This window comes from Pagrus pagrus (assembly GCF_965226575.1).
Source record: "Pagrus pagrus genome assembly, chromosome: 7".
NCBI lineage: Eukaryota > Metazoa > Chordata > Actinopteri > Spariformes > Sparidae > Pagrus > Pagrus pagrus.
Window position 1 is genome coordinate 5,309,994 of NC_140191.1, and position 24,550 is coordinate 5,334,543.

The window sequence follows — 24,550 nt, forward strand, 5'->3', positions numbered from 1 at the left end:
CCGCTTTTGTCCAGGGCCTTGTCAAACATTTAGTTTCATTCTTTTGTAGCGAGGAGTCATGCTTTGTGTGTTTGGCCTACAAATGGCATGAGGAAACTCAGAGAGACGAAATGTATTCACTCTTGCTCATTGTCAGTCCGCTAGAGGAGCTGATTCCGACCTGCACACATGTGAGGCAAGTTTAAAGATTCACAAGAGCTCAGAGAAGCCTCACCAGAAATAAAACTTCTCCTGATTCTGCCTCAATCAGATAATCAGGCTTATTATTATTTTTTTCTGAGGTTGCTACCAAGCTTAGCAACCCCCTTGCCCATGTTCACAGAAACTATGGCAACAAACGAGACACCCCCCCTCGCCCCACTCTTTCCCATTGCCACCACCTCGTCTTGCCCACCCCCTGCTCACTCTCACTGGGCGGCCCCTGATGCACCAGCTGCTGCGTTGCGTAGCAGCAAATAGTCATCAAAATGCCATCTTTGCAGGTCGTCACCACCTCGGCTGCCATAGGCACAACCTGGTTGCCAGTGTATGTGTGTATAAGTGTGTGGATATATGCATGTGTGTGTGTGTGTGTGTGTGTGTTAGATTGAAGGTGCGTGCGGGGGGGTCACCCCAGTTGAGGTGGGTATGTGCCATAATTGAGCTGTGTTAGATGTTGGCGAGAGACAAGGCACAGTGTTGCAAATGGGAAGCGCTTTTTCCCCAGCTGATTCAAGACATCAGGCTAAGTTGGAATGTGTGTGCGTGCGTGTATTTAATGGTGTATGTGTGTTAATCTGCGTGTGTGCATTTGTGTAACTGCACCATGTGTGTTTGTCTGCAGGGGTTATACTTTGTGTGTGTGTGTGTTTGCATTTGCCAGTGTGTGCACCACACTCTAACATTGGCAGCTGGGTGCCTACAGTACCTGCCTGCTGCACCGCTATTCTCTCACGCCACACACACACACACACACACACACACACACACACACACACACACACACACACACACACACACACACACACACTCCTTCTCTCTCTCTTCCTGTCTCCCATGATGGGGAGTGGAGTAGATGTTGGGGACCGATAGTAGCCCAGTGCCACTTCCTGGTCTTGCTGATAAGCTCTCTGTGCTGCAGATGGCTATCACTTAAAGGGTCCACACACATGCTCATGTGCACACACGCACACACGTATACACACTGGCACACACACGTACACAGCCATACTACCTGTTGACAAGCCCTAGCACAGCCCTCCCGCTGGCACCGCGGTGGCAGCAGAGGCTCTGGTTATCTGCTTGATTTCACTTAGTGCGTATGCGTGTGTGTGTGACAGAGCAGCAGGGAGAGCGAGGCAGAGAATAGGTGTGTGTGTATTGTTTCCTTCACACATACACGCAGGGCCCCCTGTGAGAGGTAGAGTGATGTATTGAGGGAGAGGGCTGATTAATGAGGAGCGTTTATTAGAACATCTGTGTCAAAGATGGCGGAGAAAGAGGGAGCGAGAGAGATAGAGGAAAGGATGGGAAGAGAGAGAGAGAGAGGCACACCATCTTCTGCAGGCCTCTTGTTTGTTGCCTGGAGCCGCCTTAGCCCAGATATACTGTAAATAAAACATGTCAGGCTGGAGGAGAGGAGTTCATTATCCCACAGACTTGAAGGAGAATTCTTCTTACTCTAAATTTATGGTTTCCAGATAGATCTTTGGCTTGGGAGTTGGCTACCAGAACCAGGTTAAACTGGAATGTGTGGTTTGCTGCTCCAATATTTGTCATAACAATGTTACAACACGATTCAGTCTGATTTACACTGGCTATGGCACATCATAAGGAATAAGTAGGACCATGCCGATATTGCACAAGTGTAAAAGAAGGAGCTGCTTCGTGCATCAATGTTTGACCCATTTAAAGGGCAACTCCACTTCCTAACCCTGACCTGAACTCTATCAGGGTTTTCATTGAATGATGCCTTTTCAGTACATTTATAAAAGCCTGCTTTGTTATATTGTGCAAGTCCAAATGCAGACCTCTTCACCCTCCTGTTTTGCATCATGACAGCATGATGCACCACAGTGTGGTTGGCACAAATTTACACCCATCTGCACTCTGCAACGTGACTCTCCCTCAGTTGCTTGTATTGGACTTCGAAGAAGTTAGCAGCTAAATGGGTGTAACAAAGTGCAACAAATGGCTCTACCTGGTACGAGCAGGTATGGTGAGTCCATTATTGGGGACAATATGAGATCTCATCAAGGATGGTCATGAAGAAGGAGAATTTCCGTTATCTGGATCACCATGAATCAGGATAATCATGAATATCCTCCCGGAGTGACTTGAAGAAGCCGTGCCATTTTTAGAGTTTTAAAGGAGACATATCATGCTCATTTATCAAGTTCATATTTTTTTAGGGTTACCACTAGAATAGGTTTACATGCTTTAATGCTCAAGTTTTCTCATACTGTATCCCCCTCTGAAACACTCACAGCTCCTGTCTCTTTAAGGCAGAACACCCAGTTTCCTCTTGTTGGTCAGCTTACACACGCCTGAGCCAGCACCGCAGAGCAGCTGCGCTAAATCAATTTGTATGTGCCAAACTAGCCACTAGGCATAGATTATGCATGTGTGACATGGTGACATAGTGTGATGTCACAAAGTCACAGATTTAAAAGGCGAATTAACTGACGAGGCACTTCAGGAGCAGATTTTTCTGTGGGAGTGAGGAGCTTCTCACGGTTCAAACTTGGACCTTTTTAACTTTCAAGATCTTTTACGTGCAAATATAAAACACTGTAGGAAAGGAATAAAATGAAAAAGCATAATATGTCTCCTTTAAGCATATTTTGATGATTGTCAGGATAATATTGTGAATCAATTATTTTGGCCAGGATAATTGTGACATGAAGTTCTCCTGCCTGTCCAGGATGGCCATAGTTGGTGTCAGATGCGACTTCTGTTCAAATAGAAGGAACAGCTGCGGATATTAGTGAACTCTTCCTCCACATTTATCTTAACTTAATTTTGTTTCTTCTTGTTGCATTTTAATACTGTTGCACCGAGACTTGGCTGCTCTAGTTCGACTGTCTTTGAGAACTCTAGCTTTGTGTTTTGGCCCCATATGTCCGGTAGAAATGTTGTCACGTTACGCTAAAATAACAAGAATGAATGCTTTAGTTTATCCTGAAGCAGATCCCTCCCTGCTATGGTTTGGCGAAGGAAACTTGTGTCCTTCTTCCTGCATTTGTTTTTGGTGAGTTCTGGTTGCTCGTGTCCAGTGGGGCCATCGCGTACAGCTTTAATCGAGAGGTCAGGAGTTCAGAGTTAAATCGACCTTTCTGACGGCACAGCTGCCATCCTTTACTCTCCTTTTGTGCGGAAAAGCTGGAGCCAGAGAACCAGAATCATCCTGTACGAGTTCATTGTGCTCACACTGCCATGCTGCTCTGCCAGAAGGTTCCCCCGCCATCCTCCGAGCGAATATATTATAAAGAAATGATAAAGATGGCATACCTGTAATTTGAAAACAGATGGTTTGGTTCTTTTGAATATTTATAACAATCAAAAACAATTTCTCCTGCACCAACCTCGCTATTCGCCCGGAGGCCGGCAAGGTGTTAAAACATTCATTTTAATGAAACTAGAAGGGAAAAAAAAAGATATCGCCTCTTTGTTTTTTCTGAGGCGAAGGAGGGCGGTTGAAGTAAATGTAGAGAAGGCAAAGAGTCGACTGTAAAGGGGGAGATGGGAGCACACATGCGTCGGAGAACGACATGCACAGTGCGGCCCTCGGATCTGCTTGAAGTTGTTGTCTTTAACAGATTGTATAAATAAAGAGATGAATAATAAAGGAGGTTTATCTGTTTACATCACCGAACTCCCCAGATGCTGATAATCAGTAAGCTGCTATCTTCTTTCGTTCTGAAGGTATATAAATCCTTCCTGCCACCTGCTCTTAATGTCATCAGACTCAGAAGTCAGATGACCTTATAATTTACCCACTCTGAAATAAAAAAAAATGTTCAGACAAACTCAACGGCATTTGATAAAAAAGAACAGATAAAACCTTGTTTGATTTAATTTGTTTTACCTTTTAGAAGGGGAGATCCAAAATTTCTGCATGTCTGATACTTTTCAGTTGGCTTTTTTTTTTAGTGCTGGGTTTTACCCTGTCCCTATCTTTCATTTGTTTTGACAAGCTACAGTGTTACTGCATGTTTCACAAGCTTTAATATTATGTCTGTATTTTCCACAATGAGAATCTAAAGTCTCTCTCTTGTTCTCTCTCCCTCTCAATCAATCTCTCTCTTTCAGAGTATGATTTCCTCCATTGTGAACAGCACTTACTATGCAAATGTGTCGGCGGCGAAGTGTCAGGAATTTGGGCGCTGGTATAAACATTTCAAGAAGACAAAAGATATGATGGGTAAGCAAAACGGAGGGGCGCAAAGTATGGCGCTCACACTTTTGTCTCTTTGCACACACACACACACACACATTCACACACGTACACACCAGTCGCCATTACAATATGTTCCTAACCAACCGTCTCTTTGTCTTCTTGCCGTTGCATGAAGCAGAAATAAATTTTTATCTTGTTATCTAATAATTCAAGATTACTCCACACTGTTTTGCAGTTGAACACAGTCTTATCTTTGATTTATCCTTTATTGCTTTAACCAACACTAATGCGAGAGTCAAACTGAGGCCTCTGACTGTTTTATTTTTTGTTTGTGAGAAACTACCACGCTTTAGGTTTCCCTGAACAAAAGGCAGCAATGGCTTCAACCAGCCAGCGCCTTGTCTGAAATTCAATTAGATTTTCTTATCAACCCTCTAACAACGCATGCTTTATATTATCTCAAAAAAATCCCCTTTGACCCAACAGGAAATGAGGTTATGTGATACTAGTAGCACCCAAGCTGGAGATAGAATTCCGGTATATTTTTATGTATTTTGATTAAGCAGAACACCACTCTGTTGCAAGGCTCATAAGGCAGTATAATGTTGAGATATTAGCTTTAACAATCTGTTGAACAATCTTTTTTTTTCTTTGCCAGTGTGCTACTGCTCACAGTGATGACAGATGAGATATTATATCAAAATGTTTTCACAGCCTCCATGCAAATAGCGTGTTGTGATCATATCTTATCTGATGTTTTTTTGCTTCTGTTGAAGTGGCAACATACGCTGGCAACATTATTTACTTCAGACCTGCTGTACTTGTGTATTCTCTTGCATACTCCTACACATTTTCTGTCATAATTGTTTTCTATCTGGTTGTATTTTCCGCAAAGACGGGGCTGCTGCAGCTGCCAGTATGGCCTCAGCGTTGCTGGTGCTTTAAATGTCATATTTCTGCTGAGCTGAAGTGGGAGAGAAGAACTGTAGAGAACTTAACCTTGTGTTTTTTTTCTTCCTCACAACTCTACACTGTATGCTGTGTGTGACTGTGTTTGTGTGTGTGTGCGTGCCCTGCCCTGCCATCCAACTGTGTAGGCATGCGCCAACCCTCCCAGCTGGAGGGCTACCTGGGGACGTGTGTCCTCCGTGAGAGCCCGCGTGCCAATGCACTAGGTATGTCGCAACATGGGCACACACACAAACCCTTTGTTTGATATCTGCATCGACAGAAAATCCTCCTCCTACTCCTTATAGACCTACTCTAAGCTTTACTATGACTACCGCACGCTTAAACCAAATCGTTACTGCAACTTTATGAACTTTATCCTAACCTTAAACCCAAACCTGAAGTAACGACGTTGAAGATCTTTGCCTCGTTCTGTCTGGCACCACCTATGGCCGTAAGCGGTAACCGCAGGTGTGTTTGTGGACCTCTCTTCCCACGCAGTGTGGTGTCTTTGATTATGCACTTGTTCTTGAAGTTTCATTGTCTGTAGTTGGGCACAATGCAGTATATCTCGATATTTTGAAAATCTCCTCAAGAGCACTTCATAAATGCTAGGTCTGAGCAGCATTGTGAAATATTACAATACTTCGACCAAATACCTCAATATCAATGTTTCGACAATATTGTAGGGATGGCTATTGGTAGTTTCACTAAATATGAACAAAAAAATATTTTTGATAATACAATAATGTGGATATGATGACTAAGTGTGTAAATGCTAGTGTTAGAACAAGTAGGACAATGCAGCCTTTAAAACCAGGAAAAGACAACACTTATGCCACATCACAATATAACGATATCCAAACTCAAACATGATGTATAGTCTCATATCACGACAACAAAATGATATATTGCCCAGCCCTGGTCTGTAGTCATTTACCTTTGTTCAGCCATAGTTACTCGTAATGCTAGGTAAATGCTAAGCTAAACAACAGGACGCTGCTTTACACTCAAGTGAGTTGAAGAGTGAGCTGGAGTAGCGTTAACACTGCCTCCCCTCTCTGATAGACCAACCACTTTGTTGTTGGCTGAGTTGTTGGCCTCATTAGTAACGTTTAGACTCATTTGCCGACAACTTCCCTCATTTTTCAACTCTCTACAGCGATATGGCGACCAAATAAAGTGCAACGTTACCTTGAAGAAGATTACAGATTTTTCTGCTTTAAATAAAAGACACGTAAATCTTAAAATTTAGTGTGTTGCTTCGTGTTGTCCAGCTTTTTTATGGCCATAATGTGACTATGTGAACAGATTTTGATACATTTGGAGGAAAAGTACACAAACACACACACACAATGATTCGATTTGTCTAACTTGTGAGGAGCTACATTCCTTCCTTAATACCCAACCATACTGCTTAATGTCAAACGGCTGTGTTGCCTAAACGTAATCTCAATTAAGATCTTAATCTTAATCTGAAACCCAAACAGCAGTTATATCAAATTAAAAGAAAAAATGACTAATTTAGTTTAACAGCTCATACTTCGGCATTTGGAGCCAGTCCTTCTGTCACCTTTCTTATCTGAGCCTCTAACCACACTTCTAAAATGACTCAAGTGGCAACGACATTGGCACACCTTTAACATAGCTTCCTTTTCAACTCGAAAACATAAAAATACTATCTCCTTTTGACGTTTTTTTTGGTGTCAACATCTAGTCCAGATAAGGACAAAACCACAGATGTACACCGGAGCGGCGATAACATCTCAAAATGTTTCTTACACATACTCACACAAACTTGTGTACCCATTTGTCATGTTAGCCAAACGTCAGACACAAAACCTTGGCGCACAGGCTTTCAGGTGCCCACTGAACGCCTGCGGCAACTCTCCCAACCTTAGTATTCATGACAGGCCGCCGTCTGCTGTACGTGGCCACAAATGGTGAAATGCCAAGTTTGAAGGCAGGGAGAGAGAGTGGCACGGTCATCCCTTTGTGCTTTGGCAGCGGTGTCAAATGTGACTCTGCATTTACTTCACCACACTGCATTCAGCACTCAGTTTGAGCCTGAAGTCAAGGGGAATAAGTACCTGGTCACAGGTACTGGCAAGCTGCTCTGCTGCTCTGCCAGCTGAAGTGGTGTTACCGGCCTCCAGCGAGTGTCGCGTCTCTTCTTTTGACGTGGCACCAGGGAAGCCAACACGGTAGAGAGAGTTGGGTCACTTTGTATGTCTCTCTGTCTCTCTCTCTCTTACTCGCAGTCACACACAAACACACACACACATACACACACACACACACACACACACACCCTCCCTCCCTCAGCCCACATCCCATTCCCATTGTGTGTTTAATCCGGGGCTCTTTTGTGGCAGGATTCCACACGAGGACTCCCGCTTCTGTGGCAGCCTTTTTCTCCCAGGGCCTGCCATGCTCTTCTGTCACCCCTTCTCTTTTCAATTTGCATGGAAATGCCTCCGTGTGCCTGTGTGTTTGTGTGTTGTGAGCATGCCCCCCAGCAGTCTGTGCGAGTGAGCATATGCACACACACACACACACACACACACACACATATTCACATATGAGTGAATAGACATGCCATACCATCAGAGCCAGGGAATGCCAGGGATTATGGGAAGAGATGTGATTATTACCAAGATTTTTTTGTTTTGTTTTTCCCCCCACATCATTTGTTTTCGACAAACGCTCAATAGACCCGTCTTGGCCGGGTGTTTTGTGCTTGCTGACAGTTAAGAAACAGGCAGCTCAAACACACGATTATTGTGGGTATTTTTGGAAAACATCCATGCACTTAATCTTTCATCTGCTGAAAAATTCAGCTTGTTGAAGACCCCCCCCCCCACCCTTCCCTCCCCTCCCCTCTTCCCCATAACAGCAATTTACTCTTTTCACAATCTCATGCGACGCCTTTCTGTGGGATGTGGAGGCCGCAGCGCACTTCTAAGGTGTTAATGTTGCCATCCGTATGAATTCTTAAACGCTGCCCCCTCACTCACTCACTCACTCACTCACTCGGCGCACAAAAAGCCTCAGCATATGCAGATTCCTTAAAGAGAGGCGGAAACCTGAAAACATTCAGCTGCTCCAAATGCTCATTCACTTCGCTGTGGGTAGTACTTTGAATGTTAAATCATTGTTTTCATCCTCTAAGCACATAATTTAAACCTGTCTTAAAATATTCCCCAGCAGCCATTATGGACTTAAAGATTCCCAAAGCAAGAGATGCCGCAAAAATCTCCAAAATACCATTAAATGACGGCACATGGATATTTTTTTTGTCTCACAGTTCGAGTCAAGCCTGTTTAAATACACTCAAACGAGGCCTTAACTCAGGTTACACACAGTATCCTCCGATGTGCTCCTTCTGTCTCCGCTCTCTGCTCCCTACATTTATATTTAGACCATCCTTCCCTAAAAATGTCATAATGGCTAGCTTGTGTTCCTTATTTTAGAATTAAGGATGTAAAGAGAATCACATTTATCAGCGTTGCTTCTGGCTTTGTGGACGCACACACACACACACAAACACACACACATTAATTCTGTACCTACACATACACACACTCCACTGTCTCTCCCAGATTTTTTTTTTTTCACATGATGAGGCCACAGACATTCTGAACTTAATTTCGAAGGCATGGGTTGTGGGAGACACAGGTCAAACACAATGAAGCTCTTTTATCTGCGTTGCCATCTTTTTCTTTTTTTAACCGGTCGTCGGCTGATCAGCTGTTTCATATCCAATCAGGGAGGAAGAGGCCTGTGCAGGGTACTGCTTCAGGGGGAAGACACACATCTTTTTGTTTGTGTTTTGTGTTTTTAAATATGAATATATGCTGACAGGAAAATGTCTTCCATTGCTGTCGTGAAAGTAAACTGGGATATTAGCTGGGATCGAGTTTGATCTGATGCAGAGCAGATTTATTTCATTTCTTATTGAGACTGTTTTGCTTTATTCAGATTCAACAGCTCGCTTTCTCTCCAAATTCTCTTCCTGTGTTTTCTTTTTGGTGTTTAAGACTTTAAACCGATTACTGACCTTGTTTTTTCTCCCTGTCTCTGTCTCTGTTCCCTCTGCGCTCCACTCTTCTCTGCCTTTTCTTTGCTCGTCTTACTCCCTCCTCTGCCAGAGATGGATGGCCTTTCCGACCTGTCTCCACCTGGCCCCAACCACAACCACAACCACAACCACCTGGGCTTCTCCCAGCAGCAGCAGCCCATCCCCGGCAGCACAGCAGAGCAGACTCCTTCCTCACCGGTGCCGCCGCTGTCTCACGCTCCGCCACCACACGGTGGCCAGCCTGGCGGTCGACAGCCCCAGCTTCCCGGTCTGCACCACCCGGGCCTGGTGTCCACGCCCATCAGCCCCCAGCTGGTGAACCAGCAGCTCGTGATGGCACAGATCCTCAACCAGCAGTACGCAGTGAACCGGCTGCTGGCGCAGCAGTCCCTGTCGCAGCAGTACCTCAACCACCCACCTGTCAGCCGCAACTCCCACAACAAGCCGATGGAGCCACAGGTGGCATCAAACACAGAGGTGTCCGTCGAGATTTACCAGTGGGTGAGGGACGAGCTGAAGAGGGCCGGCATCTCACAGGCCGTCTTCGCCCGTGTGGCCTTCAACAGAACCCAGGTGAGGAGGGGAGACAGATGGGCCAGAATAATAAGAACAGGGTCCTCCCTAACTTTAAACAACGACATAAAAATGTACTAAAATTATGGGTAGTACTGAATTATGGGTATTTCAATGTACTGGTATTAATGATGGCACAGTTTAGAAAAAGGAAATATTACTTTTACTTTACTGTTATTAATAGTACACATGTGTTAATATCTTGTGAATAATCAGCACAGATGGTAGGCCTTGTAAACCTTTTGTTTATCAGTTTATCTGGTTGCCTTTTCACTGTTCATTAAGTGTAATTGTTCTTTCCGTCCCTTTTTGTTTTGGTTACAAACTGTCTTCGCACCTCCCTACACTCGTATTTTGAGTTTTATTTATTTGCCAAAAAAGAGACAAAACAAACAGTAAACAAAGTTAAAAACTAATTTGACTGATTTAAAATTTTCTGTAGATATTTTTAACGTGAATTCATTTGGTTTCGATAGGCGTGTTGTGAAAATCTGATATTTTCGCAGCCCTAGACTGAATATTCACAGATGTAAGTTAATTAAATAATAATTCAGGTCAATGGAACTGATGTTTGTCAATCAAATTTAAAGAAACAAAAAGCGTCACGTGATACATAATCAACTTTGATAAATGCAATAATTATTTTTTGGTTTTGAGATGTAAGTGAAAGCATCTAGTATTTGCTGCACCATTTAAAGTGGTTTAAAAATTCAATTTATTTCTGTATAATTCAATTTTTTATGTTTAATTTTATGCCCCCGTCTGACTCGTATTCACAGGGTAATAAAATGTTTAGAGTACAAACAGTAGCCATTAAACGGGCACTTGAAGTTTCTGGAAAACCAGTGAATTTTTGGTAAAAACATCATGCAGCACAGGGTGTGACTAGTGTCCGTCCAAAATTGTAAATTTTTTAACAATCCTCCTTTTGAAATGTAATTGCACAGTTGTTTCCCCCTCGCCATGTAGAGATTCCACACCAACATCCTGTTTGAAAGGGGACACAAACCACATTAAGGAAGTCATTAAACAATTTCTCTTTACTAAGAAATACAAAGCAGGGCCTGGTGTTTGAACTGGTTTATTTTCACAGTTTATATCTCATTCATTCTCACTCCAGTAATCTAGCACCTCTACTGTTCTTCAAGACAGCTGGCAGCCTGCCACGTGAAAGACCCGGGCTCGGTCATGGCGTGCGTTCTCTCCCTGCCAAAATATGTGGTTTCACTTCATAGTCAGAGGCCTCACACACACACACACACACACACACACACACACGCACACACAGACGACAGCGATAATGTCTTAAAACGTACCGCCTGTATTAAGGGGGGGTTGGTGGAAGGAGGTGACAGCAAACCTCATTACGACTGCATTTGCTTTGAAGTCACTGTATGAAAAGAGACAAAAACACAGAAATTGATAAGGATCTATTAGAGTTAGAACTTACAACAGCCCCCCCCCATCCCACCCAAAAAATTAATGCGTGTGTGTGTTTTATATAGTGGAGTCAGACAGTGGTGTTTTTGTGCAGATTTGCAAGCTCCCACACAAACAGAGTCTTATCTGTGGCTGATACGAGGAATTAGCCCAATGTGCTGTTGGAGAGTTTGCCTTTGGAGGATTATTTATTAGGCTTGTGTTTTTCTACGAGTCTGTGTTAATAAAGGGAAAGGGGGGGTTTCGAGTAGTGACATGAAGAGGCGGCGGTCCATGTAGGAGGTGAATCAGAGAAGGCGAGGGGAGGGATTGAGGCTTGTCTTCTTTTTTTTCTTTTTTTCAGAAAGGAAACTGATTGACTAAGGAGATACACAGAAAGGGTTGATGGTGAACACTGATAAGCATGCAAACACTGAAGAATGCAGACACACGCAGTACAAACATAAATGAGTTACGCCACTAATATATCCCTTGAATACTTGTGGAAGTAGGTGAACGGTCCCCTTTGCTGTTAAAATGTCACTCTGAGTCGAATTACGTTTGAGAATCTGTTCACACTTGTCTGGATGCCACAGACACACCTTTTTAAACACGACACGTGGTTGTATACATTTTAGCTGCCAGACGAACGACACACAAGCACATATTTGCAGCTCTGCTCATTTCACAAGAGGACTTGCCTGCTCCACATAAATATATAAAAATAAAAGCACAAGCATGTTTTCCCCATCACCTTGTTTTATTACCAAATCACACCTATTGATGGTGAGAGAAGCGGAGCGATGGTTTGCACAGTGTGTGGCCAAGAGCTGATGAAAAGGCCCAATCACACATCTCTGATAATGGAGTCATCGCCGTCTCATAATGATGGAATTGAGCGCTATTGAAAAGTAAACAGAGGATACGCTGATTGCATGTCGTACAAGACTGTCATATTTCAGGCGAGTAGCTGCGGCTCTTATCCAAAGCAACATACGGCTCGAAGAATATGTCCAAGATCTGCAAAATTACACACAAGTAAGACAAGAAGTCTTGAGGGTTCAAAGGCCACAGAGAAGGTTAAACAAAGTAGCTTTGACACCCAAGACCGAGCATGGATAAAAGGCTATGAAACTGATGGAACAGGGTTTTTTTATTTCCTTCAGGAGTTCTGTAGAGAGTCGTGAGGATGCGGAGCAGCACGGGAGAACATTAGGCTAACCTTGATAATGTGATTTGACAACAATAATGATGGAAGAGAAAGCTGAGTCAGAGGGAAGTGGAGGCACTGTCTTAATTAGGGGTCGCAGGGGAAGCCTGTGACCCAACAGAACAGAAACTCAGTGTGGATCAACAAACTGTGGTCTAAATTAAGTAGCTCAGAGGTAGAATTAGTTTACAGTTTAAGAGTGTCAAATCACCATTGTCATTAGAGTCTCCATTTACACTCATGGCTCTCCTTTACTCTCCTGTTTAAGAATCCTCTAATGTGATTACTCCCTTCTTGCTTGCCATCCTGACCCCCCACCTTTTCCTTTTTCTGTCGTTCTGCCTCTGCTTGCTCCCTCACCTCCTCTCCATCTTTCTTACTCTTCGTTTTCTCCATCTCTCCTCCCGCCCCATCATGCAGGGCTTGCTGTCTGAGATTCTACGCAAAGAGGAGGACCCTAAAACAGCGTCCCAGTCGCTGCTGGTCAACCTGCGCGCCATGCAGAACTTCCTGCAGCTGCCGGAGGCTGAGCGCGATCGCATCTATCAGGATGAGAGGGAACGCAGCCTGACGGCAGCCTCGGCAATGGGCGCCGCTCCACTCATCAGCACTCCACCCAGCCGACCTGTACAGGTACCAGAGAGTTGATTCTTCCCTGTGCATGTCGTCCATATTTGTTGCAGTTTACTTCTTGTTATCTTTACTCAGCAGGACCTAATTAGTAGACTAGAATTTGAGATTTACCAATATTTCTCAGAGTCAGAGCTGCTCTATAGACAGGATAATTCACAAATCTGAAAAAATTAATAAATAAGAGATTTGTGAGCAGTTGCATTGGAATTTAAAGTCTTTGCGTAAAGGCAGATTTATACTCCTCCATCAAGGTGCTGCTGTAGATGCTTACAGAGTGAGATCTGATTTATGGTTTGACCGATCGATTGTTGTAGCACCCCTGCAGCAGTAGATGGACGTGTCGTGCATTGCAACCCAGTGTTAAGCATCCGCTACGCACCTAAAGTAATCAGATTTACATTAATTTATTCACTCTCTAAAAGAAAATCACAGAGAGAAGAGCCAGAATTTTATTCCTAGATAACTCAATGCAGTTTTTATTCTGGCTTTGCTGAAAAGGAAAATATCAGCACGTGTTTACTGTCCTTCATTAGCATCTAGAACGGCACTCAGCAGAGACCCAACAGTCCCCTTTAATTCAGATTTTTATTTGGATCCGCAAATTTACTCACTCAAAGATACCAGCCTCCTAAATACGCCAGATTTTTTCATCAGGATCCGTGCATTTTTCCCTGAGAAATGAATTAAAATGTAAAAAAAAAAAAAAAAAACGCTATCTCGCAATGTTAAAGAAAAAGAGAAAAGGTTCCTTGATCCGGTCCTTTATTTGGCTTCACACCAAAAGTTAATGGGGTCTATTCTGGGCCGAGACCCATCCAGCCAACCAACAAAGAATCGGACGCGGGTGAAAACAAACAAATAACAAACACGATCAGCAGTGGAAACGTGGTGGACACACGAGGCAGATAACCATGTAGGTCAGATGTGTAGTTATATTTCAGAGGGATGAACATCAGCTGTGGTAAGACCAGATCCAAGTCTGAGGAGAATCTGGCCAAAACTAAATAAATCACTTTTGCAAGATCCTGTAATGCACAACCTTGTTTCCCACCTGAGCCATCACATACCGTTCAAGTTTGCCGGCTAGCCAACTTTAAAAAAAAAATGCTTTGGTGGCTCCGCCCATCGAGAGTCGATGATAATCACTTCCTTCTAAGCAGCTCTGATTCAGAGAAATATTTGTATAACCACCAAGATTTATTGCACAGTCAGACTATTGTAAAAAAAAAGTTCAGATCGCTGACACACAGTGCGGCCATAGTTCAGAAGGCATGCAACAAAAAGAAAGACAAAGGTTTCATTCATCACATAAACAATATAACTAGTCCTATGAACTGTTTAGCTGGTGATGACAAGATATCGTTGGTAGTGTGTGAATGAGAGCAGGTGTGTGAGCAAGTCGGAGTGTTGGAATTCACTGTTTGTCTTTGCGGTGGTGTCATGGACCGAATCCAGACACGTGTAACAAGCCTGCTGACATCAGCCAGGTTTCGAAGGCTTGACAAGAGGTTAAACAAAAATGTCACTCTTTTCGTCCCTTTTTCAGTCTATTAGAGTGTAAAAAGTGCGTTGTGTGTTCTTGCACAAACACAAACACAGACATGCACTGCACTCATTAGCGCACTTTGTTCTCATGTGACGACAGCAAGCATGCATAAAAGCACCACCCCAACGCTGTTTTGCTCCACACCTCACATTCCCCTCCATTGTATCAGGCTACGACCTGTCTGAGAACACACGAAATAAATAAAAGCCTGTCTGTTCTGTCGACGTACAGTACATTCCCTCTGCATGTAAATGAGTTCTGCATCATCCCCGCGTTCACCACACAGGTGAGAATGGTGCACAAATGGTGGATAATTTTTTGTGCTAATTTTGACCTTTTACCATGCATTAGGCAGCATTAACAGCCCTCCCATTTTCAAAATATAGCTCACTCAGTGATGACGAGCTCTGTGAAAGATCAAACATCGTTTAGTTTTAGTCGGTCCCCCGTTTCAAAATCACTGCGTGCCACAGCACAACTTTGTACCCTCACCGCAGATCAGTGTCCCTCATTTGAAAGGTATGTGGCAACTTTCTGCCACTTAAGCCCATTTGAAGTGCGGTCAGCTGCATCTGGGAGGTGAGAGGGGCGGACAAAGGCCTCCTCTGTCCAGTGCTCGGTGAAGATTTGGCTTTTATTTAGGTGTGGAGGAAAGAAAGGCACAGGCACAGGCCCACCCATCTCCGAAATGGAGCCTCCCTCTGAAACTGCTCAGCATGACGGCAGCTGCTGTCTTTACAAAACCAAGACAGACAGAGTGGCATTCTGAAGCAGCGGTGCTGAACTTTAGCAGGGCCACTTTGCAGTTCACAGCTCATCTTTACAATCCGTAGGACAGAGATTCAGAGTTGGAGAGTGCACATTTTGTTTTGTTTAATAGCCCACTGTTAATGTTTTTATTAACATCCCAGAAGCAGAGCAGAGAGAGGGATTTGGAACTGAGTTTTTAGATTTTCAATAATCACATCAGGTGAATTAGAATGAATGTACCGAGGGCCTTTTAGCGCACAGAGCTAGAAACACATTACAAAACAGACACAGATTCTCAAGCTGAACAAGAAACACAAGCACTACTACATGGCATGCAATCTGTAACTATTTCAAACATGACCCAGAACTCTGGTTTGTGGTTTTTAATATCACGCCACTCAGACTACTGTTGGCACATCAGTCGAATATCTTAAGGCATAATATACTTCACCTGTATGCCTTAAACACATTGACATTTATCATGTAGACCTGTTCCTACACAAGGCAATTCTCAGACCAACAAACACACGCATACACATTCACACACTCATACACCTGGCCATCTGCCAGCCTCTCCTATGGAGCAATGCGGTGTGAATTCAAGCACATAAATCAGCCAGGGTGGCAATTGAGCCAGAGACAGAGGAGGGTTTTTATTGGCCTCATAAAAACAGATGCAGAGGTATGTTTCTCTCACGTGTGCTGATGGGTCGGCTCAACTCCCCCCCCAAAGCCGGTTAGCGCACGTCCCAGCCTTAACAATTAGCTTGACATGGTAACCTACCGCTCAGACTGACAAGCCCACGTCGAGCTGTCGTAAAAAAAAACAGGATGAAAGGCTCAGAAATGCGCAGACATTCCAGTTTCACCACAAATTTGAGGATCGTATGATTGTTTTTTAACACATAAAGGGGCTCGTATGAGGTGTCTAGACCAATTCTTTAATATATATGTTTTTAAGCAAAGGCTGTTTCATGAGTTAGTAGCTGTTGGTGTTATTATGGTTTATTTGAATGCCTTGTACTTGTACTCATACCCAACCCTGTGGATGTCTGCTTTCAAAAGGGCTCGTATGGAATGATTCATATGCTAATGGTTCTTGGGTAATGCTTTTATTAGGATACTTGTTACCTTGTCAAAGGATTTTTGTCAAGATGCAACAAGCCGCTGAATGAAGATGATTTGATTTCACTTGACTTGCATTTATTTTTTAATCACCAGCTTGACACAAGAATAATAACATTTCGTACAACACATCTAAGTGTTTTTGAGCAAAGTAACAGTGGAGCCGTGTGTGGGTGTAATCTACACTCCAGTGTGTGTGTGTGTGTGTGTGCTGGTGTTTAGCCAGATTACCTTTATTTTTCCTTCATGTGAGTCTGAATAAGCACTGTTGTGTTGTGTTCCCGGCACTGCAGCCCCGGAGGGAAGACTGTAACAGCGTGAGGCCCGAGGACTGGAATCCCCGAATCCCTGTGGGCATTTCCCCTGTGAGCAAATAACTCCACCCTCCTCAACCCTTACACCTCCACCACCACCCACATAAATGCACACATTCTCATGGATAATGCACGCACTGGGGCATATCATCTCCTAACATGCAATTCCTTGTTATTTCAGAAGCATTAATAGGAGCAACATGTGAATTTATTGCTCAGGTGCACGGCTAGTATCAGCATTTTGATCTGTTAATTTTTCAAAAACTCAAAGATATATATATAGAAGAGTAGCATTACTTTATTTTACACTGTTACACTCATAAGTAGATCTGGATCAAATAGAGCTTTAGTTTGTGTGTGTTTTAGCCTAGTTTGGTTTAAAAAAGTCTTGAAAAATAAAGAAAAGTAATGTTTCTCAGTTACAAAACACTTCTAGAAAAATACATAAATATCATAAATCTTCAGGTGACTCAGTCCAGGCACACAATCAAAATCTATCAAATACAAAGGAAACTTCAAAGACATATCTGGCAAATATCTGGAGTTTTAATCAGAAAATGTGTACGATTTTCTGTAGGTTTTTTACCTAATTTCCTTTGTCTTCACTCGATCAACCAGGTGAAGCCGTCGCCTCTACCCAGCGAGTGGAACGGCAAAACAGAGAGCTGCATCCTCAACATCAACTCCACCATCTACGATGAGATCCAGCAGGAGATGAAGAGGGCCAAAGTTTCCCAGGCGCTGTTCGCAAAGGTGGCTGCCTCCAAGAGCCAGGTACTGAAACACACTCAACGGCTCACTGAATAAAAGAGAAGGAAGAAGGTTTTCTGCACATCCAAAGCTCTGATGGCAATATACCAACTATATTTTCTGTTAGCAGCTTCCCAGTCATTGTCTTCCTCCAGAAAACCAAACAGACAATTTTGGTTCAAGCTTCAATACAAGCAAAACACAAAGAGCTTTCTGTCTTTTTTCACCATTGAAGTGAAAATATATCATGAAACATGGTCTTTATTCAATATCCAACATCGAGTCTGTGAAAATCATTTTGTCAAACAAGGATTTCACTTTCTTTCTATTGATTTAAAAGCAGCATGATGTACAAATACTGTTAATCATTTCACAAGATCTGACTTTGTAAAGTAGCTCCTACAGCGGTATCAATCCGCGATAAATCCGAAACTGTATTTCTAAACCTGCATACAAACAACACATGACTGATGAATGTCTCGCAAAAATTAAAGCAAGAGAATAAAGATCATTTAGCTTTGAGACTGTCCCGCTGATTTCCAAACAAGCAAATTCTTGAGCTGACGAGCCACAAACACACACACCCACATCAGTTTATAGAGAGATAAAGATACAATATTTAATACAAGATGCACATGACATGAAACAGTTAAAGGTGAAAAGAAGTAATAACCATCAAACCCCAACTGAACTTGCCTCAGTGCATCACCGCGATGATTTATCGACATAATGACACATGTCCTCTTTATTGTGGGTTTGGAGTTTAGCAGTCGACACTGTTTCAACACCAAACAAACCTGTTTATATTAGCTCCGCTCAGTAAGACGATGGGGCCCCTGTTATCTTCTCCCAGAGAGCAGGGCGCTCACACAATACAAGCCTGTGTGTGTTGGAAACACAGCACCAGTTTAACTCTTTATTAAAAGTAATTTAAAAAATGTCGCACTAAGGAGTTATTATTAAAGGTTTTCATGTGTCTGTCGGAGGCAGAGTTGGGAAGATTTCCACAATTGTGCTTGATGAAGAAGATGGGGGGGAGAAATAGATCACCAAGGGCGGAATAATCTAGAAATATCTGCAAAGGCTTTATTTTTTTCTTGCTGATTAGGATGATTATACCCCCAGATAGCTTTGTTTTACCAAATTGCAGTTTGATGCACAAACCACTGTTTTTGTTAAGGAGTTCAAAGACTCCTTGGAAGGATGGAGAAAGAGAAAGGGGGAGAGCGAGGCGGTCGCAGCATTAACTCGCACATGTCTCTCTCTTCTCAAATGAAGGTTTGTCTGGGAACAGGTTTCCACCCTGCCTTCTCCACCTCACTCCCATCTTTCTGTCTTGCCCCTCTACCTCTCCCGTTCCCCCGATTTCTGCCTCTCTTTCACGTTCCATTCATGGCAGGCGGGTGTGAATGTGAATTGAGCAGCAGATAAGAAGTGTGCTAATTATGCCTGTGAAAGGGGGCCTGGGAGAGCACTTATCTCTGGCTCCATCTCGTAATGGGCGCTCCCCGGGCAGCTGGTCTCCCCCCTTACTACCCAGCCGGCATTGCCACAGCTACCGGCACCGCCAGGCCAGGCCTGCTCCTCCCCATCAGGACCCCTGAACTCTGACAATCAGACCCCAGCAGACCAGCACCCAGTTTTCAGTCTCTGTTTCCACACAGCTCCTCTAAAAATCCAACAACTGCCTTATTTCTTTTTTATTTGAAGTGGGGTAAGGTTGTAGTTTTACCTATTTAGTTTTATAAACTGTACCTTCAGTGTTTTGTCTTTTGTCCCTTCCATACATATGATGGGAGCTGTAGGATTCCCATGTTATAGAGAAGCAGTAGAGCTGCAACAAATATGTTTATGAACGGAAAATTAATTATATAATAATTTTGCTATTCAGTCAATCATTTGAGCCATTTTGCATTTTATTGACCAACAATTGATCAATAATGAAAATAGTAGGGATGCACGATACAGATTTTTTTCCTGCTGATACAATAACTGATAATTACTTGCTTCTCACAGCCGATACTAATAACATAACATAAACGATAACTTCACATTTTTGTATTTTAAAAAGAAGGTCTCAGGAAGGGGAGGTGATGCTGGTCTTAAGGTACCCGAGTGTAGATGTTATTTGTCTATTAAAAATACAAACAAAACGTTTTTTCAGAACATTAAATTGCTGCTGAGGTTAGCTAATTGTTTATTTAAAAAGAAAAATATTTCTTGTTGGGAAAGGACATTTTTGCTAGTATACCAGGTGTTCAGTGTGTCACTGTAAATTGTTCCAGGGCTTACTTTAGTGTGAGTCAGTCAGCCAGGAAGAAAGGGAAAATGTATATTTAAACGACATGTTGTAAATGACAGCTGAAGCTTCGCAGGAAGAAAATAACCAGCATCCAAGCCTCGGGTAGAGCACCATGCCAGCAGAGACTGCTGGTACTGGGGTTGGAAGTGCAGTGTGGATATGGTTGGTGATGAGGATGGAGGATGGGCTGGACTGGCAGCATGCCCATATGGGGTCCGGGGAAATAATCGTGGGGGGAGGGTGTGGAAGAGGCCTCATCACTAAGGCTGGCACCATCCTGTCAGCTTGGTGTGCAGTTCAACCTCTGCCTCTTCAGCTCAGGCTTAGGATTTCCCAGCATGCTTACGCAAGCACAGGATCAGGTGACCAGGATCTGTTGGTGTCAGTCCTGTATATGTGCGGGTATTTCTGCACCATGCAGTGAATCTTAGCGTGTTTAGCATTAATGTACAGGGTATTTATCTCATTCGCAGAGAGACCGATGATACAATGAGAAGGGAAGTAGAAGAGTGATGGAGATTTAAAGGAGAGAAAATGGAGATGTGAAGGAGGTCAGAGGCAGTAGTGGTCCTCTGGGTAGAAAGCAGTAAACAGGAGTTTACTGATTGCTGAGATGTGTGTATATACTGTATGTAGATGTTTGTGTGTGTGCTTTTCTGTGCATCAAATGTGGGTTTATGTGCAGGCACATTTGAACGTGTGTGTGTGTGTGTTTGGGGGTTCCTGGAACGCAGCCATCCTGTCCTCTCCTAGGGCTCGTAACCACAGCAGGCCTCAGCCACCCTTTAACTGCCCCTCCTCTCTCACATATTCAATGTTGCATTTCAATCACTCTTTTACTGCCACATATTCAGCGTAGTAACTATAGAGCAGTGAATCTAACCCAAGCCATATTACTTTATCAGATTAATGGTCGCCATTCACTTCAAGTCTGGGCACACGTATTTTTTTTTAAGTAATCCATGCAGCAATTCTGATTTATTAGGACAGATATCACATTCACTCTTTGATAAAATCTGAGTCATTATTCATGATCCAGTCCTCAGTGATTCTAACTGATCGACCTGCTCCAAGACTGCTCCATCTCAATTTAGCTTCAGAAGATGTCAGACTTGGAGAAAACATCTGCGCGCTAATGTTTCAAATCCAGCGATGGCGCTGCCAGAAGTAGCTTTACTCGCCAAACGGCCCATTTCATTTTAGCCTGCAGAGGTGGAAGCTACGATCTGGATAGCCTGGAGTTGATGTCAAAATTATTAACTGGCTGAGTAGAACTAGGGCGCTATCCAGCAAGCTACTGTGCTTTGTTTTCATCCACATTAACAGGGGAGGCTAGCTGTGTTGGCTAGCCTGGCAAAGAGGGCGGCTAATGTTCAGTTGAGCGATGGGAGGTTAGCCGAGGGTGGGGCGGAGCGGGTTGGGGGCATTCCTTTGACACGACTTTTATGTCCAAACATCCTCGACACTTCCTGAGAGGAATTGCGCAACGGATAGAATCAGAGTCCCTGCTGTCATAAAACAAGCACCCTGGGAGTCCTGCGCACGGCGGGGCTCAAAGCCCTCCGACTCCTCAATGACCAGAAGAGTACAGAACGCAGTCACCGCCACCAACACCGCCCTCTCTCCCCATCTCTTTCTCTCTCTGCTCCTCTCTCACTCGCTCATTCTCCCCTGGAAGAGGCTACGCTAATTAGCCAGGCTCTAATGAGACAGAATGGCACTGATCTGGTCCGCCGCTGCGCCACCGGGGGGGCCGGGCAGGGGGGCTGGTGCAGTAGGGGGGAGAGGGGAGAGCGAGGGGGGAGGTTGGTGTATGCCATCTGTCACCCTGCACCCGCCTGGCACGGCAGTCCCTGGAGTGGAGGGGTGGGGGGGTGGTGGTGATGGTGGTGGTGGAGGGGGTGAGTGCCTTGTTGGTCTGGAGAGGTGGGGGAGTGGGTGGAGGTGGTTGGAGGCGGGTGGGGGACACTGATATGAGACGGAAGGGAGTCGGATGACAGAATAAACTGGAACGACTTCCGTCATGTTTGAAAAATGACTAATTTCCCGTTCGAGGTAGAATCAGCTTCGTGGTCCTACGTGTTTTATTGGGGCTCAAACGCTTTTCTCATCTTAAATCTCAGAACTTTGGCACCCAACCAGACCAGACCCATGACACACACACACACATGACACACACACCACTTCTATCGCTCTGCTCCATCCAATGGCTGTTTAACAAGAGGGGCAGATGGCTGACCTTTTGGGTGTCTGTTTCTAGATTGTGACCGTTCAGAGGTTTGTCTGTTACTGAGAAGCCACTTGGGGTCAGTGTGTTAGAAGTCATGTTTTGCATGAAGAGTTGTGTACAAATGGCATTAAATGGCATCCTAGGATAGTAAGATTGATACAGCGAAGATGTTTTCAGATGCTTTTTAATATCAGGAACTGCTGGGGGCTGTGTGTTGGAGCAACACAGTGAAATTTTGCTCCACTTTTCATAAGTTGTACTTTGTGTGCTCTGGGAGGGCAGGCAGCGAGATGTCTTCATTTTTTGTTTCACAGTTCTTCACACCTCTCTCTCCCTCAAATTAGGCAGATCAGAGCGAGCATATCAAAACCCCTAGGGATCTAAAAAGGCCGTGACTGTTTATTAATTGATTTATTTATTTATCTCCTGTGCCTGCTTGGTTATTAGGTTGCCATGGGAAACAGGCCAGATCCTCTCTATTATTAAAGACACAATTTCTTGAACTGGAGACCCAGCTGTCTGAATAATTAATTTAGCGAATGAATTATCTTGCAAACGGTAAGTCTTCCCCTCCCTCTGAAATGAGCCTTTCTCTTATTGTTTAATGGACAGTGGAATTCCCACCAGCCTGTTTTCTCTCCGCTGCCTGTTTCATCGAACCCTCCTCCTCCTAGCAGGAGCTCGGGGTCTCACTGAGCATGCCCAGAGCACTTTGTGTCTCTCCTGCCATCTCTCTCACTTACGCCTTACATGCCACCTCTCACCCCATCTGTCTCCAATTGCACAACCCACTCCCTCCTCCTCGCCTGCCTCCTACCCTGCAGTCCAAACTAGGAATCTACCCCGACTGTCAGGACTCCAAATCGTCTCTTCGTCATCACCTCTAATGCATTATTATATGACAAATGTCTTCTACTGTGGAGCAGGTGTTAGCCAGTTTGCTACTGAACTGAGCACCTCTCTAATAGTTCACCAGTCCTCCCTCAATGTTAAGTTCCCAAGGCCTAACCAGTGCTTAGCCTACTAGCCACATGCCTAACCTTGCTAGTCCTCACCTTGTGTGATAGCAGATGCTTCCCTTGTCCCAGTGACAGCGTGTTGCTAGCTCTTACTTTGCTACAAATGTTCGCTAGCTAACCCTCTCCCACTGTCTCCACTTCTCCTGACAGACCACACAGGGCTTGTTCTGAGGCCCATTCTCGCTAATCTGATCAGGCAGGCAAATACGCCGGGAAAAGCGCTTTAATGATCCCCCTAATTACCTCAAGTCAATACCAACTGTATTATTAGACTCGGGGAAAATATTCCATTAGGGTGCCCCCCGTGGGAGTCCCCCCTGTGCGCGCTGATGTCACGCGCTGCGCGCCCCCTACGCTTGTAATTAATTTTATTTACACACTCAGGAATGCACAAGGTCGCACCTGCAGCCCGGAGCCGCCCGACTCGGCCCGCCTAATCAGATCTGTCATAATTATCATTCTGCATGCTTCTGACACACGCCGGGAAATATTTCAATTTAACTACAGCCACTAGCTCCAGCAGATGCAGTCTGAGAGAGAGAGAGAGAGAGTGTGTCTGTGTGCGTGCATACAGGAGTGTGTGTGACTGAGTGAGGGGGAATTGCATGGGGAGATATTAGGACCTATCCAAGTACTCATGCTGCTGCTTGTGTGCACTTGGTTTTGCTAGCATTATCCGCCCTCTCTGTCTTTCACAATCTCCTCTCTGTGTCCTTATCTTTCTCTCTCAAAGGGAAACTGACTTTCCATCCTCATCACTCTGTCCACACCGTATTTTTCAGTCACTATTTTTACAATATACTGGATAGATTGAGCCTGGAGGAGGACGTATAAGATGCCTTTTCAGCCACGCACAGAGAGATATTTGAGATTGTGTGTTTATTTTGTTGCCACTTGTGTAAATATTCTATTTTAAGTTCAAGATGATTTTCCAAGTTGAACAAGACACACAGCCATAGCTCTGAATAAACAACTGCATATGAAGACTTTTTTGGGGAGGAAAATTTGTTCAGTTTCATTAGTATCTGAAGCAAACTTGTAGGCCAATTAAGAACACTTATTTAGCTGACATAGACAATTTGCAGGTTCTCCGCTATTTCAATCTCTAATTCAATAAGATCAGTCATGATTTATCAGCTTAATTACGCTTTGATATTAGCAATTAAACCCAAGCTTTGAATTAAATCTCAATCAAGCTCTTATAATTGATGGAATCAGACTCCATGTAGGTGCTCTCTGTGTTTGTAATGTTGCTGCCGTCGTTGTTTATCT

General features: G+C 43.9%; 1 protein-coding gene across 5 annotated transcripts in view; it reads left to right on the plus strand.

Moving 5' to 3' along the window:
- The window catches only part of satb1b (SATB homeobox 1b), a 63,736-nt gene that overhangs the window by 25,106 nt on the left and 14,080 nt on the right, over nt 1-24,550 (plus strand). For all 5 annotated transcript variants that reach the window (XM_084356480.1, XM_084356479.1, XM_084356482.1 and 2 more), the window contains 6 exons: nt 4,291-4,402; nt 5,476-5,553; nt 9,478-9,980; nt 13,030-13,242; nt 16,957-17,028; nt 17,596-17,751. In XM_084356480.1, the coding sequence (XP_084212606.1) occupies nt 4,291-4,402; nt 5,476-5,553; nt 9,478-9,980; nt 13,030-13,242; nt 16,957-17,028; nt 17,596-17,751 (1,134 nt within the window). The remainder of the gene's footprint in view (nt 1-4,290; nt 4,403-5,475; nt 5,554-9,477; nt 9,981-13,029; nt 13,243-16,956; nt 17,029-17,595; nt 17,752-24,550) is intronic.